General features: G+C 39.6%; 1 protein-coding gene across 1 annotated transcript in view; it reads right to left on the reverse strand.

The window, feature by feature from the left end:
• The window catches only part of ENPP1 (ectonucleotide pyrophosphatase/phosphodiesterase 1), a gene marked incomplete at its 5' end in the record, with an annotated part of 49,840 nt that overhangs the window by 18,421 nt on the left and 18,382 nt on the right, over nucleotides 1-13,037 (reverse strand). The window contains 6 exons of the mRNA XM_010151818.1: nucleotides 3,841-3,928; nucleotides 6,314-6,383; nucleotides 7,573-7,700; nucleotides 8,813-8,844; nucleotides 10,368-10,499; nucleotides 11,661-11,769. Coding sequence (XP_010150120.1) covers nucleotides 3,841-3,928; nucleotides 6,314-6,383; nucleotides 7,573-7,700; nucleotides 8,813-8,844; nucleotides 10,368-10,499; nucleotides 11,661-11,769 — 559 coding nt within the window. The remainder of the gene's footprint in view (nucleotides 1-3,840; nucleotides 3,929-6,313; nucleotides 6,384-7,572; nucleotides 7,701-8,812; nucleotides 8,845-10,367; nucleotides 10,500-11,660; nucleotides 11,770-13,037) is intronic.

Raw genomic sequence — 13,037 nt, forward strand, 5'->3', positions numbered from 1 at the left:
TTAAATTATTTAGAAATCAAATACGTAAGCTTCAGTTAACAAGCACCACTAAATGGTAAAGCCATAAAAGAACCTAGTCAGCACATAAGTTTGTCACTTAGGTCTAAAATGTTAAGCTTCAAAATCCTCAGGAAGTAGTCTAACCACAAAAACATCTATACCCCCCAAACACCTAAACCTCTGCCATTAAAGTAACTTGAACAACTAAAAGCTGTCTACTGCCACTACTCAGACACTTAGACACCTTCAGAATACTGAACAAATCAAGCCCTGCTTCATGCTTAAACCTCACTAGCATTCCTAGATTTGTTGTTCCTCCACTTGACTCATACTGAATCTATGAAATCAGACATTTTCAAAAGACAGCAGGTGATGAAATGCACTTGTATCCAAAAGCTTGGTGTCTAGATCACTCCCTGAGAGCACAAGAGTCAGAGCTGAACTTCCTTTCCTACATGGCGAACTGAACACGTTTCTCCCTGCACTATGCCACACCACTCAGATAATGTTCCCTCAAGATGAAGCCACTTTGCTTTGGAAAGAAGAATAAAGCCTTTCTAATCCTAGCAGTCCCTGCTCTCATGAATACAACACAAAGCAGTGAAAAACAAATCAGAACCAGCCATGGAACTCAGGTCCCCACTTCAACAACTAGATCACATTGTTCTGTTCTTATTATATTGAGTATCTAGGAATTCACAGCACTCCAGAAATCCCTAAGTCTGGCACTTTAAATGCCTTGGAAAACATGAGTTGAAATTCCCAGATTCAGACAAGACAATTACAGCATCACAGAGTGGTAGGAGTTGGAAGGGACCTTCGGAGATCATCTAGACCAACCCCTCTGCCAAGGCAGGTTCATCTAGAGCAGGTTGCACAGGAACACATCCAGGTGGGTTTTGAATATCTCCAGAGACAGAAACTCCACAACCTCTCTGGGAAGTCTGTTCCAGTCCTTTGGCACCCTCAGAGTAAAGAAGTTTTTCCTCAAGTACAGGTAGAACTTCCTGTGCTCCAGTTTGTGTCACAGGAACACACCCAGGTAGGTTTTGAATATCTCCAGAGACGGAAACTCCACAACCTCTCTGGGAAGTCTGTTCCAGTCCTTTGGCACCCTCAGAGTAAAGAAGTTTTTCCTCAAGTACAGGTAGAACTTCCTGTGCTCCAGTTTGTGCCCATTGCCTCTTGTCCTGTCGCCAGGCACCACTGAAAAGAGTCTGGACCCATCCTCTTGACACCCAACCCTTTAGATATTTTTAAGCATTGATGGGATCCTCTCTTGGTCTTCTCTTCTCCAGGCTAAACAGACCCAGCTCTCTCAGCCTTTCCTCACAAGGGAGATGTTCCAGCCCTCTAATCTTCTTAGCTGTCCGCTGGATTCTCTCCAGTAGTTCCCTGTCTTTCCTGAACTGGGGAACCCAGAACTGGACACAGTACTCCAGATGTGGCCTCCCCAGAGCACAGTAGAGAGGGAGTCTCTTGGTCTTCTCTTCTCCAGGCTAAACAGACCCAGCTCTCTCAGCCTTTCCTCACAAGGGAGATGTTCCAGCCCTCTAATCTTCTTAGCTGTCCGCTGGATTCTCTCCAGTAGTTCCCTGTCTTTCCTGAACTGGGGAACCCAGAACTGGACACAGTACTCCAGATGTGGCCTCCCCAGAGCACAGTAGAGAGGGAGGATGACCTCCCTTGACATGCTGGCCACACTCTTCTTAATACACCCGAGGATACTACTGGCCTTCCTGGCCATGAGTGCACAATGCTGGCTTGTGGTTAACTTGCTGTCCACCAGCACTCCCAGGTCCTCTGCAGGGCAGCTTTCCAGCAGGTGACCCCCAGCCTCTATTGGTGCCTGGGGTTGTTCCTCCCCAGGTGCAGGACCCTACACTTGCCCTTGTTGGATTTCATTAGGTTCCTCTTCACCCAACTCTCCATCCTGTCGGGGTGTCACTGAACAGCAACGCAGCCTTCTGGCATATCAGCCACTCCTCCTTAGTTGAAACTTTAAGTGCTGAGATGTTGTACAGAAGGGAGACAGTATCTCTTCTCTGGCTGCACCATGCAAGGTGGTGCCGTTGGGCATCTCCATGAGAAACGCTAGAGCCCCAAAGGCCACGTGAAAGAAGATGCTTTTCTACAGTCTAGAAGGCACTAAACATTTTCCTTGCTCAGGGCTTAGATAAGTCACCTCAATTTCCTCTATGAAAGTTAATGTGCTGACTTTTGCCCATCCTGTTCTTCTAATTCTTTCTTTGTAGGATGAAGGAAATCTACACCTCAGTGACTGCACTTAAAACATCAGATCCATCATTGAACTTGCTTCACCGAGATGCAAGTGAGGACACTACTCCCTCCCCTGCAGCATACACAGAACACATCGGGGGGCACAAGAAGATGGTTCAAGATCAACCATGACTTGAAAAGACAGCAAAGCATACAAGGCTGTAAGACATGCTTCCTGAGAGTGGCCTGTCTCCTGTTCCAGCAAAAAATTTAAACACATGGTTTAAATATGGTATACCTGAATATCGCCACTGATCTCATGCATGTGCAGTGCTCCTGTTAAATGTTTTCTGGATCAAACCCTTTGGTAATACTGTCTCTCACAGATGCAGATGTTAGAGCAGGTATAGATCCTGGCAAGAGAGAAGTAGGCAGGAAATAACAGAACACAGGTGAATACCTCAAGGGGAATAAATGAACAGAAAGCAGTAGAACTACAGATAGGCTTTCAGAGAAACCATGAAATACAAAATGAAGAGGGGACAAAGGAACAAGAAGTTGCAGTAACGTTGTGTTTGAAAGGGAGGAGGGGAAAAGGGCTGCAAGTTGTCTATTTTTCAGAAAGAAGTGCCACTTCTCTGGTGCAGTGTACTGTACAGTGTCAGAAAAGAAAGTGAAGAATATCTGCATATGGAGTGGGCTGTCTGTGATCCTCAAATATAGAAGCAGACTGCATGGAACAGAAATCAATCATGGATTCTAGAGTGACACCACAGAGGGGTGAGGAACAGGAAACCCAGCTACTGCAGAGACAACTAGATTCCAAAGCAATGGGACCACAGACAAGACAGTTGCAGTCCATCAAAAGGCCAAAAAAAGCATATTTGAAACACCTGTTGTATTAGGCACTAAGAATGGACAGGAAAACATCCAAATATAGAATATATAAATTCAACAAGTGAACGTATGTATTGTAATAAACCTCCTCCCAAATTCATCATTGTATGAATCAAGTAAACAAAAAAATGTAAAAGATTCTTTAATTCAGATAAAATTTAAATTATTTATATCAAGTAACTAAAATTCTTAAAATATGGTAAACAGCAAATAAGGAAAACCATGACAAAACACAAGAAATTGTTCAAGTGTATAAAAAGCAAAGGGGGTGACAGACTCAGGCTTTCTGGAAATGACCTGCCTGGCAGCTGCACCCATACCCATTACTATGCTTGTCATTTATTGTTCTGCCTGAATAAGACCACCTGAGTGATTAATATCATAAAGCCTCTATTCAGATAGAAGGGAGAAATGTCCCTTCTTGATGGTAGGGAGATTGTGCAATAGTCAGTTTTAGTAGAGGTGAGTCAAAGCACCAGTTCTGGAACAGCCACAGGAACAGAGTGACCAGTGGAAAGGAGATACACAAGGTGGCCTGACCAGTAGGTCCTAAATAGCTGTTAGTTGTTTAGAAGCTGTAACTTTGAGAAAACACACAGCTTATTTGTGGAAAAGAACAAATTTCTAAGAACAATCAGAAATCTGTTATTAGAAGATTTACAATGCCCCAAAAAATATTATATATGGTACAGAACAAAGATGACCCCCATCAATTGTACTTACCACACATTAAATTATATACTTCAATGTTCTCAAATGGATCAACTTGAGTACTAAACTTGAATCCTGGTCCAAACCCAATAAAGATAGCCTAGGATTTACAGAGACAAAATAAAGTGGAACTCTGTTTATGACAAGTAGAAACAGAAGATATCTGCATACTCAAGGGGCATTTTCTTCCAAGAAATTAATCTTTACATTACCAACATGGTAAGAATGAAGTCAAAAGCATGTTTGTCTTTAAAAAAAAAAAGGTAAATGTGTATAATTTTTAAAAGTAGTAAGAGTATTAGAAAACCCAATTCTGTCTCATTGTTGCTTTAAAAAGTTGCCTCCAACCTCTTATGAAGTCCCTTGCTCTTCTCTGCTTTTGAAGAAGTTAATTAATTTTCTTAAACGCTTTAAGAGATTTAATAGAAAACCTGAGCCAAAATAACTATCACATTTCAAGCCCTGTAAAAAATTTGGAAGCTTTTAACTTAAGGCTATAAAAAGATCTATGCAATGTTTTCAATGGTTTAAGCAACGGCAAGATCCTAGGTTTCTACACCTGGTTTGCAGCTGTTCATCCTTCTTCTTGCACCATTTCCTGAGCTGCACTGGCACAAGCCATCATGTAGCCATACAGTGAACCTGATCCAGGAACGCAGCCAGCTCAGAAAGCTTTCATTTTTCCTGCTGGCTCTTGTTTTGGTTCAGTTCTCCGACCTTAATGCTGCAGCCGCACAAAGCTTACACTAGCACAGAACAGGGTTTGCTGCAGAAGAAGCAAGAGGAGGCAAGGGCAGAAAATGTTTGAACTCAGATGCTGCCAAAACGATTGTTTTTAAAAATTATCCTGAGATATTCAGCTTATTTTTAACTAAGTGAAACAGATTGCACCTGTCTACGGTATCAAAATACTGAATGAGCCAATGATGCTTTGCACTCCATGGCACCATCCTGAGTAGGATCTCAAAGCTCTTTGAAAATAATGCAGTTGCCTCAGATTTCATAGCTGTGTGGCAAAAAGAGGCTAGAAAATAAACTTTTTTTTTTTTGAGATTAAAGCGTAACACAGGCTGTCATTCGGTAACTGTAGATACTAAAATCTGGAGGCTCAGATAAATGTAATTTGAACCAGATGAGGCAGTAACATGCTACCTCCTTTCTGTTGAGCTAGGTAACTACAGAGCATGAAATTTATGCTGCCGCAGTGTTAGTCACAAAAGGATAAGTTACATCTGTTTTAAGACCAGTTCGGAATGCTATGAACTGGCAAAAAAAGTTTGAGTAAAGTCAACCTACTGAAAAAAAAAAACAAACCCTAAAGCAGAGGATAGGCTAAGTGACTTCCCTGAATTAGATGGAGCTGACTAAGATTCTGATTTCATGTATTCCTGTTATCCTTTCCCATTTCTCATTAAAAGATGAGTTTTGTGACTCTCCTTATTTTAAATATGGCTGACATGCTCTCTCCTGAATGGACTACCTCAAAACAGCGAGGCATAATTTACCATGACACACTAGAATTACAGAGTTGGCAGATCATTTAGCCAACTTTCGCAAAAGACAGAATCAGAAGTAATTACATTATTTCTGAAAGACGCTTGTCTGACCAGTTGCTAGGTACTTCCTGTGGTGGAAGCTCCACAGACTTACAGGGCAAGTTGTTGTACTCATTAATGGTTTAAAAAAAGTTTTTTTAGATCCACTCTTAGTTATTGCAGTTGAACCCTGTTACTTCTGTTTTAAGGCAACCCAGAAAACAAGGAAAGGACTAGCCTTACAGACCAGGGGACTGGCTGTCTGGGGAACAACTTGGCTTGCAAGGCCCTAGGTGATGTAGTGGACAGCAAGCTGAATGCGAGCCAGCAGCACACCCCAACATCCTGTATTGTATAATCAGATGCTCAGCCAGAAGACTGAGGGAGGGGATTATCCCTCTATACTCAGCATTTCTTTACACCACAATGGGATACTGCACCTCCAACTAAGAATGACATCAGTGAAGAATCATCACAAATTCAGTAGGGGGACCCCTAAGGTGGTTGGGGGCTGAAGCTCTTGCCCTGTTTTGCGTTGGAGGTGGTAAGACAGACCTCCCAATGACCCTTCCAATCTGAATTCTCTTCAGAATTACAATTACTGTATTTTTTACTGTATTTGAGGAGGTAAGTTTTCTGATTTTTTTCCAATTTTAATGTCACAACAAAACAACCTGGCACAACTTTATACCCTTACCAGCACAGTGAAATCCCTGGGGTAAGTCTTGTTGGGTTTTTGCCCAACTCCTACAACAACAGAATGCCACCCTGTGTGGGTTACCCAGCAGGTCACAATAGCAATCCTACAAATGCTTGATTTCTTTAATTGCAGATCAAAGTGCCACACATCTTGAAAATAAGAAAGTCTCAACATCCAGCAAAACACAACATTCAGAAATAGGAACTAAAATAGGAGCTAAAGTAAGAACTAGCATAAGTTTAAGTCTCACCTGCATACTGGGGAAACGATTGTCTGAGCCATGGAATCCACCTGTGCAGCTTTTAATCTCAAGCGGTTTCCTATCAAAAATTCACAGTTTATATAACTCAATTTACAAGTTGTATAAAATACATTCAGTGATGCATTGTTTACTTGTCTGTTTAAAGATTCTTAGAGGCTTGTCCATAAAGAATAGCAAGGTCTTTAAGCTCTGGAAGAGAATGCTTTCAGTGATACATTGTTTACTTTAAAATGTTTAAAGATTCTTAGAGGCTTGTCCATAAAGAATAGCAAGGTCTTTAAGCTCTGGAAGAGAATGCTTTTAGAACCAGAATGATAGTTTTTCTCTGCAAATGTTATGCCTTTAGAATTCCCAAGTCTGTCTATCAGAGACATTTAAAGCCAAATATCAGATGACAAAATGTTTGTTCTCAGGTTAGATTTTTAACTTCACTGTCATTTGGGTAACAGAACTGTACAGTCTTTGTATAAGTAGATACTTAAGATTTTTGTTTGTTTTAAAAAAAAGAATTGTAATGTGATTTAGATCATTCAGTTGGGCATCTTACAGTTTAATAAAAACAAATCTCCAACCTATGCCAGGTTCATACATACAATTGGTGTTTGCAGTTCTAGTAACCCAAACCTGATTTGCATAACTTGCACATGTTTAGTGTTATGCAACAGGGCTTACTGAATACATGGGCTAAAAAAAACTCTTCCCCGATGAAAGCTCTGGACTATTAGAGGTGTTCAAAATTATTCTATTATAGCAGATGCCATTAATCTGGGAGTTGTAAATTCACTAGTCAGAACACGTAAGGTAATTAATAATAGCAGGCTCCACATTCAACATATGCCAACGGATCCCTCTCAAAACTGATTCAGCCAAGTAGCTGTGCACATGCTTGGCTTTCCTGACTCACCTTGCCACACTTTAGGCATTTCCATGGTGTGCTCAAATACCTGACAAAGGGGACCTTAATTTTATAACATTTGTGTCACAATGCCTGTCGCTACCTGCATCCTCAGCAGGGAGAATATCTATAGCTGCCAGTTTAGGTTTGAGCCTCCTCAGGCCAGCAAAAGACTGTAGAGAAAAGCATGCGCTGCTTCTCTGCAATGACCCTTTGCTATGACAAACAAGAATACCATGCCCCAGGAGCTACCATTGAACTCTAAGCATCTGGAGGAGAAAAGCTATGAGGAAAAAAAAAAAACAAAAAACAAGTTATTTGCTGTATAAAGAAGTACTGAAAACTAACTTACCTAGCAAGCTGCCATTGGGACTCCAAATAAAAGTGCAAGGGTTCAATCCGGTCATTATAGGAATAATGGAAACGCTTGGGTAGCTGCTGTTTCATGTAAGCTTTGAAAGGCTGATTTGGTTCTATGCACTGAAACGTTTAAATCAAAATATCAAATGTACATTTCACCAAAAACTTTTGCTTATGTCATGCACAGTTCTAATAACGCACTTCAGTTGCAAAAGGTCTGCAATAACTTCCACTGAGGACAACAGGATTCTATCAGCTTTTAGAGTCACATGGTCTGGGACAAAAATATTAACAACTATTTAAATAACAAACACTGACTGGCATTGCACTCAACAGTTATTAGAAGAATATTTATACAGGATTATGACACAATTTTTCTTGCTGCCTACAGTTGTAGGGAACCAAACAGTACTGCTTAGAATTAGTAAAGAGATACACTGAGGCATGATCATCGTGATACTTTCACAAGTGGTAGGAGACCATCCAGTGCAATAATTCTACAGCTCTGTAATACAGAAAGTAACAAAGAAAGATTTTAAATGGATCACTTGGGGCAAATAGATTTTTATTTTTCCCCACACCAACTAAGATCCATTAGTGATAAAAAAACAAAGCCAAAAAGTAACCACCCAAAACACACCTCTACAGTAATATCGGAATTTTTAATAGCAAAATCATGTATATGCACAGCACAGCTCTCACCAACAGCAGTGTCTGCACAACTGAGCAGCAAACAGATTGTGGTGCAGGGATGAGAACAGAAGTCAGGTGTAGAGCAGAAAAAACAACTCCTTAAGCTGAAACTGACAAAAAAAGTCAATAACCCCTCTCAAGTCTCTTTATCAAAAAGGTGTGAGCAAGAAAAATCTTATGCTTGTCCAGGAAAAGGAGCTGAGCTTTACACTGACTTGGACCTCAGCCAGCATGGTCCAGATACACTAATTCTCTAGCGTGAAGACCATGATACAGCACTAGGTAAGGGTTAGTGAGAAGAAATGAACACAAAACCTTAGTAAATGTACAACCATAGATAGCCATACAATACCTTACTCAACTTTGACCTTCCCTTCCTCTGCATGGAACTACCTCTGTTGTTAACTGTGCAGCATATGTAAGGTCACTGATTCAAAGTCCAAATGGTAGGTAAATAGCCCAGCAAACAGCTGATGCTATAAAATACTTCTAAATATCACTAGAAATTAAGCTAGAGCAACAGATAAGATGACACTTACTGTAAGGTTTCTGACAATGCCTTCATAGTTAACTGGAAGAATCATATGTAAGAATTAGTCACCTAAGTTTAAAAAAAAACATCAGATGTAAAATGAAAGCATTCCCATCATGTAACACAATTAGCTTCATTTCAAAAAATTCTGCACATAAAAGATTATTTTTCTAGAATAAAAACCATATGGAGCAAAACAGTCACTGAAATGTCAAGCTACTGCTTTTATGAAGTGGTACTTCACAGTCTCTCCTCCCCTTGCTTACTTATTTACAGCTTTAAAATTTTAAGCTATTAGCCATAGTTAGAAAAATAATCCTAGAAGGAAAGTTTTCATAAAAGAGGCAGCTAAATGCTGTGCTAATCAAAATGGATTTTTCCTGCTTGCTAATAAATTGCTAAGGAAAAAGAAACAAAATACAACTATTGAGACAGCCGTTTTATCTGGCAAGCATCCTTCAAAAGATGGCCATGTGCAAGCTGGCTAAGATCCAGATGCTTAGACTCAAGCCAAAAGGGACCATTACATCATCTAGTTTGACATTTTGTGTAACACAGGCCCATTACATTTCACACAGTTACTCTGTCCTGAGCCTGATATCCAAATGCTGGACTAGAGTACATAAAGGATTACACTACCAAGGGAACCATTAGTAATTCCGGCATAGATATATGCAGTGCTACAAAGACAGCAGTGCTACTTCAGGCAACCAGCACACGTGTCTGATTCAGTTCTTTCTGAACTTGTTTCTCCAGGGAGAACCTGGAGCTGCATTTGACTCCCACGTTTCCCAAGGAAACACTTAAAACAGTTTATAATAGCATCCAACAGTGAAGTAAACAGGACTTAGTGACCACGGTTGAGACCTACAAGTTTTCAAGGACCTGGAAAACTACAATCTAGACAGAAAAACCCTATCAAACATAAGAAACACCTGTGTTCAATGTTAAAAAGTACTGAAAACAGCAGGCCTTAAACATTCACCTAAAATAAGACTGCATAACGAGTCAAAGTTCAAAATTTGTAAACTTTCATTGATTTTTACTCAGGTTTATTATGTTATTATTTGAAGTTTACTCAACTGCTGACAGGCCATTAGAACTTTTTTTAATAGCTAGGAAATATATTACAATATTCATAGGGCAATATGTAAGAGAGACTAACAATCTAACATTCCTTTAAGACAGACGTCTAATTTATACATGAACTGCTAAATCAGAAAAATTAGGTGAGATATGGGGGGGATTTTTGGGCTGCCTTAAAAACCAGATAACCAATGCAAAGGAATGCCATTCACAAGGTATGAGCATTTGCAGTTGGTCACTCTGAGGCAGCCCACAAAAGCTATCTGTAGGATTCAAATACACTTTCAGACCTGCAACTTCAAATGGTCTTTAAAAACACAGGTGCACCACTCAGTGTTTCCTCTTCATCATTATCCAGGTTGTCCCTAGTTGACCTTCACACAGGTTTACCAATGAAATATGTGGCTCCTAAGCTTGTGCTCATAAAGTACACAGCATATAACAGAGTAACAAAAATTAGTTTAGCAATTACATACAAGAGAAATACTCATCTGGAACATTATTAGGTCTTAGGCGAGCTGCAGGACCAGGTACTACTATGAAATCGTGAACATCGTCCAAGTAATTGTTCAAATATGCTGTTTTTCTGCAGCTCCCTGCTTCCATCCCTACAAAAGAAAGTTTATTTTAAAATGGCAATACCAAAGTAGAGTAGCCTTGCTGGGGTGACATGTGACTTAAGTTGCAGAAGTCAGAAATGTAATTTCTCAGGTCTTTTTATCAGCAACTCCAAGATGTCTGAGCCAAGGAGTCCACACTACTCATGTATGGAAGAAAACAAAACATTACATAGATACACAAAATCAACCATTTCCTCAGCAGAGAAAGACACTCCAATTGAACAGACAGACAAATTTTCTTCTCTGAACAGACAGACAAATTTTCTTCTCTGAACAGAAATCAATCTTTTGAGTCTAAGAATAGTAGTAATAATCGGACCAAGCATTCATTTAGCCCAATATCCTACCTAATAGGGTTCAGTAACATATCTATAGAAATGCTGAAAAAGCATGGCAATTATGGACTGATCTTTCTCCCAGTGTTCCTTGTCAGTTTACAGAAGTCAAAAGGACTTTGAGTTGACTATTGCATTTGAACTCTTACTTCTAATAATTCTTGACAGTTTTACCCCTCCATTAACGTCAAATATTTTTTAAACCTGGATATTTGGCTTGGATCATTCCCGGTGGCAATGAGATCTGCAAGTCAATTTTGTACTGCATGGAAGTGCACATATAATTTATTTGTCAGGAAAAGAAGCAGAAAAAATTATTTGCAAAATAAGGAAGTTATAGTACTAATTCCAGAAATATAGAAAATTAATTACAGAATTAAATCAAAAGGCTTTTTTATCCACTGCCTTCTAATAATGGATATGGGAAGTAATAACCGAAAGGAAGATACAGCTTAGATTTTCACTTCTCCAGCAGTGCACAAGCTATTGCTGCGCAGTTTAATTAAAGGACAGAATAAAATGAAATCTGTCTTCTACAATTCATATTTTTAATTCTATTTCTTTTATTAACTGGTAATGTTAACAATAGGAATTAAAAATTAAATATGAAAATTTAATCCCTCCCTATGTTCACCACTTCTTCCCTGCCTCATAACATAGATGTAGGAAAATCAGACTTCATAATATAAAATGTAATTTTTAAGTAATAGCTGTTTCATTAACCTTTCCAGAAACATGCAAGTAAAGTCAGAATATTACTTTGCAAAAAACAGCTCTTCAAAATTCTGATATATTGTTATAAAATCAAATTTACCATGATCTGATATAAAAATAATGTTCAGGCATTTATGCAAGTTCATTTGCTTGAGACCATCCATCAGCATCCCCACTATGTTGTCCACCCTCTGTAATGCCATAATTACCTGCAGAACAAAAATAGGAATGTAAAATAAGTGTTAGTCCCTTCAATTTAAAAAAACCCAGAATTTATTTCTAGGGAAACTGAACAAATTTAAACTGTAACACTATATGCTAATAAGGAATAAGGAGTAGTTCTTATAGACTGTTCAAGGCTCAGTGCAGTCCAGACATAAATGAAGGACACAGGGGACCTAAAACTCTGCAGTAACCCCCAAACTCATGACAGGGAGCACATACAGTGCGTATTAATGGGAGAAACTGTGAGGACAGGAGAAGACTTACAGCATTCTTAAAAACCCATTAAGCCTGCTTTTTGCCTGCACCTACTTCTCTCAGTTGTACACTCCTTAGTCTTTAATCTACTGGGAATGGACTCAACAGGTACACCTATACTGCTAAATAAAAATGGGAGCCTACAGACTGCCTCGCACCAGCACTGCTCAGGGCTACCTCCATCTACAGAGAACTGGCTCTACCTACACTATACAGCTCTTGGCCCCAAGCAATACTAAGACACAGCTACACATTTTTGTGTGTTATTTCAATTGAAGATGTTTAAAAGCAAGAAGAACGACGACAAAAAAGACCACACCACCCACATAATAGCCACTGAGGGTGGTTTTAAAGTATGAAATTGAAGCTGTTTCTTGCATTACCGGGGCACAACCAAGGAGAACAGGGAATGCCTAAGGACATAGATGCTGATGGGAGCATACCAGAGTGCTGAAGAGAATAGAGGAAGCCAAGCTTGCAGCACTCCTCCTCAAAATTTCTTTTGAGACACACCCTGGAGCAAACTCTCCTTGGAACTGTGACTGGGTATTAGTCTCTGAGCAGACTAGTTTAACAGGATGGAAAAACTCAAAGAACAGGCTACCGGTCTAGCACTGCTCGTGATCAGGCATCTGGTTTTCAAGCTCACTTGCCCAGACACAGGCACTGGGGCTACTTTTGAATACTTGCAAAGTGAACAAAACAAAAAGTATTTTTAAATCAAGTACATTCTGTTACCTCATTAAGCTACCAAAAGCTGTGTTGCTTTGTGTGAACAAAGATGAGATGCTCCTGGGGAGACTATATACAAACCCTCAGGGTCTTTCTCTCCAGAGCACTCCTGACATACAGCAATTCAGATCCACTTATTAACCAAAGAAAAGAATCACCAATTTAAATACATTCCCTATATTGTGGTTCCAATTAGTTGTCTGCTACTTCACTGGACACTTACATTCATCTTACAGTTCCTTATAGGAACTGCTCCCACCTCAAG

The sequence above is a fragment of the Eurypyga helias genome, unplaced genomic scaffold (assembly GCF_000690775.1).
Source record: "Eurypyga helias isolate BGI_N326 unplaced genomic scaffold, ASM69077v1 scaffold13085, whole genome shotgun sequence".
Lineage (NCBI taxonomy): Eukaryota > Metazoa > Chordata > Aves > Eurypygiformes > Eurypygidae > Eurypyga > Eurypyga helias.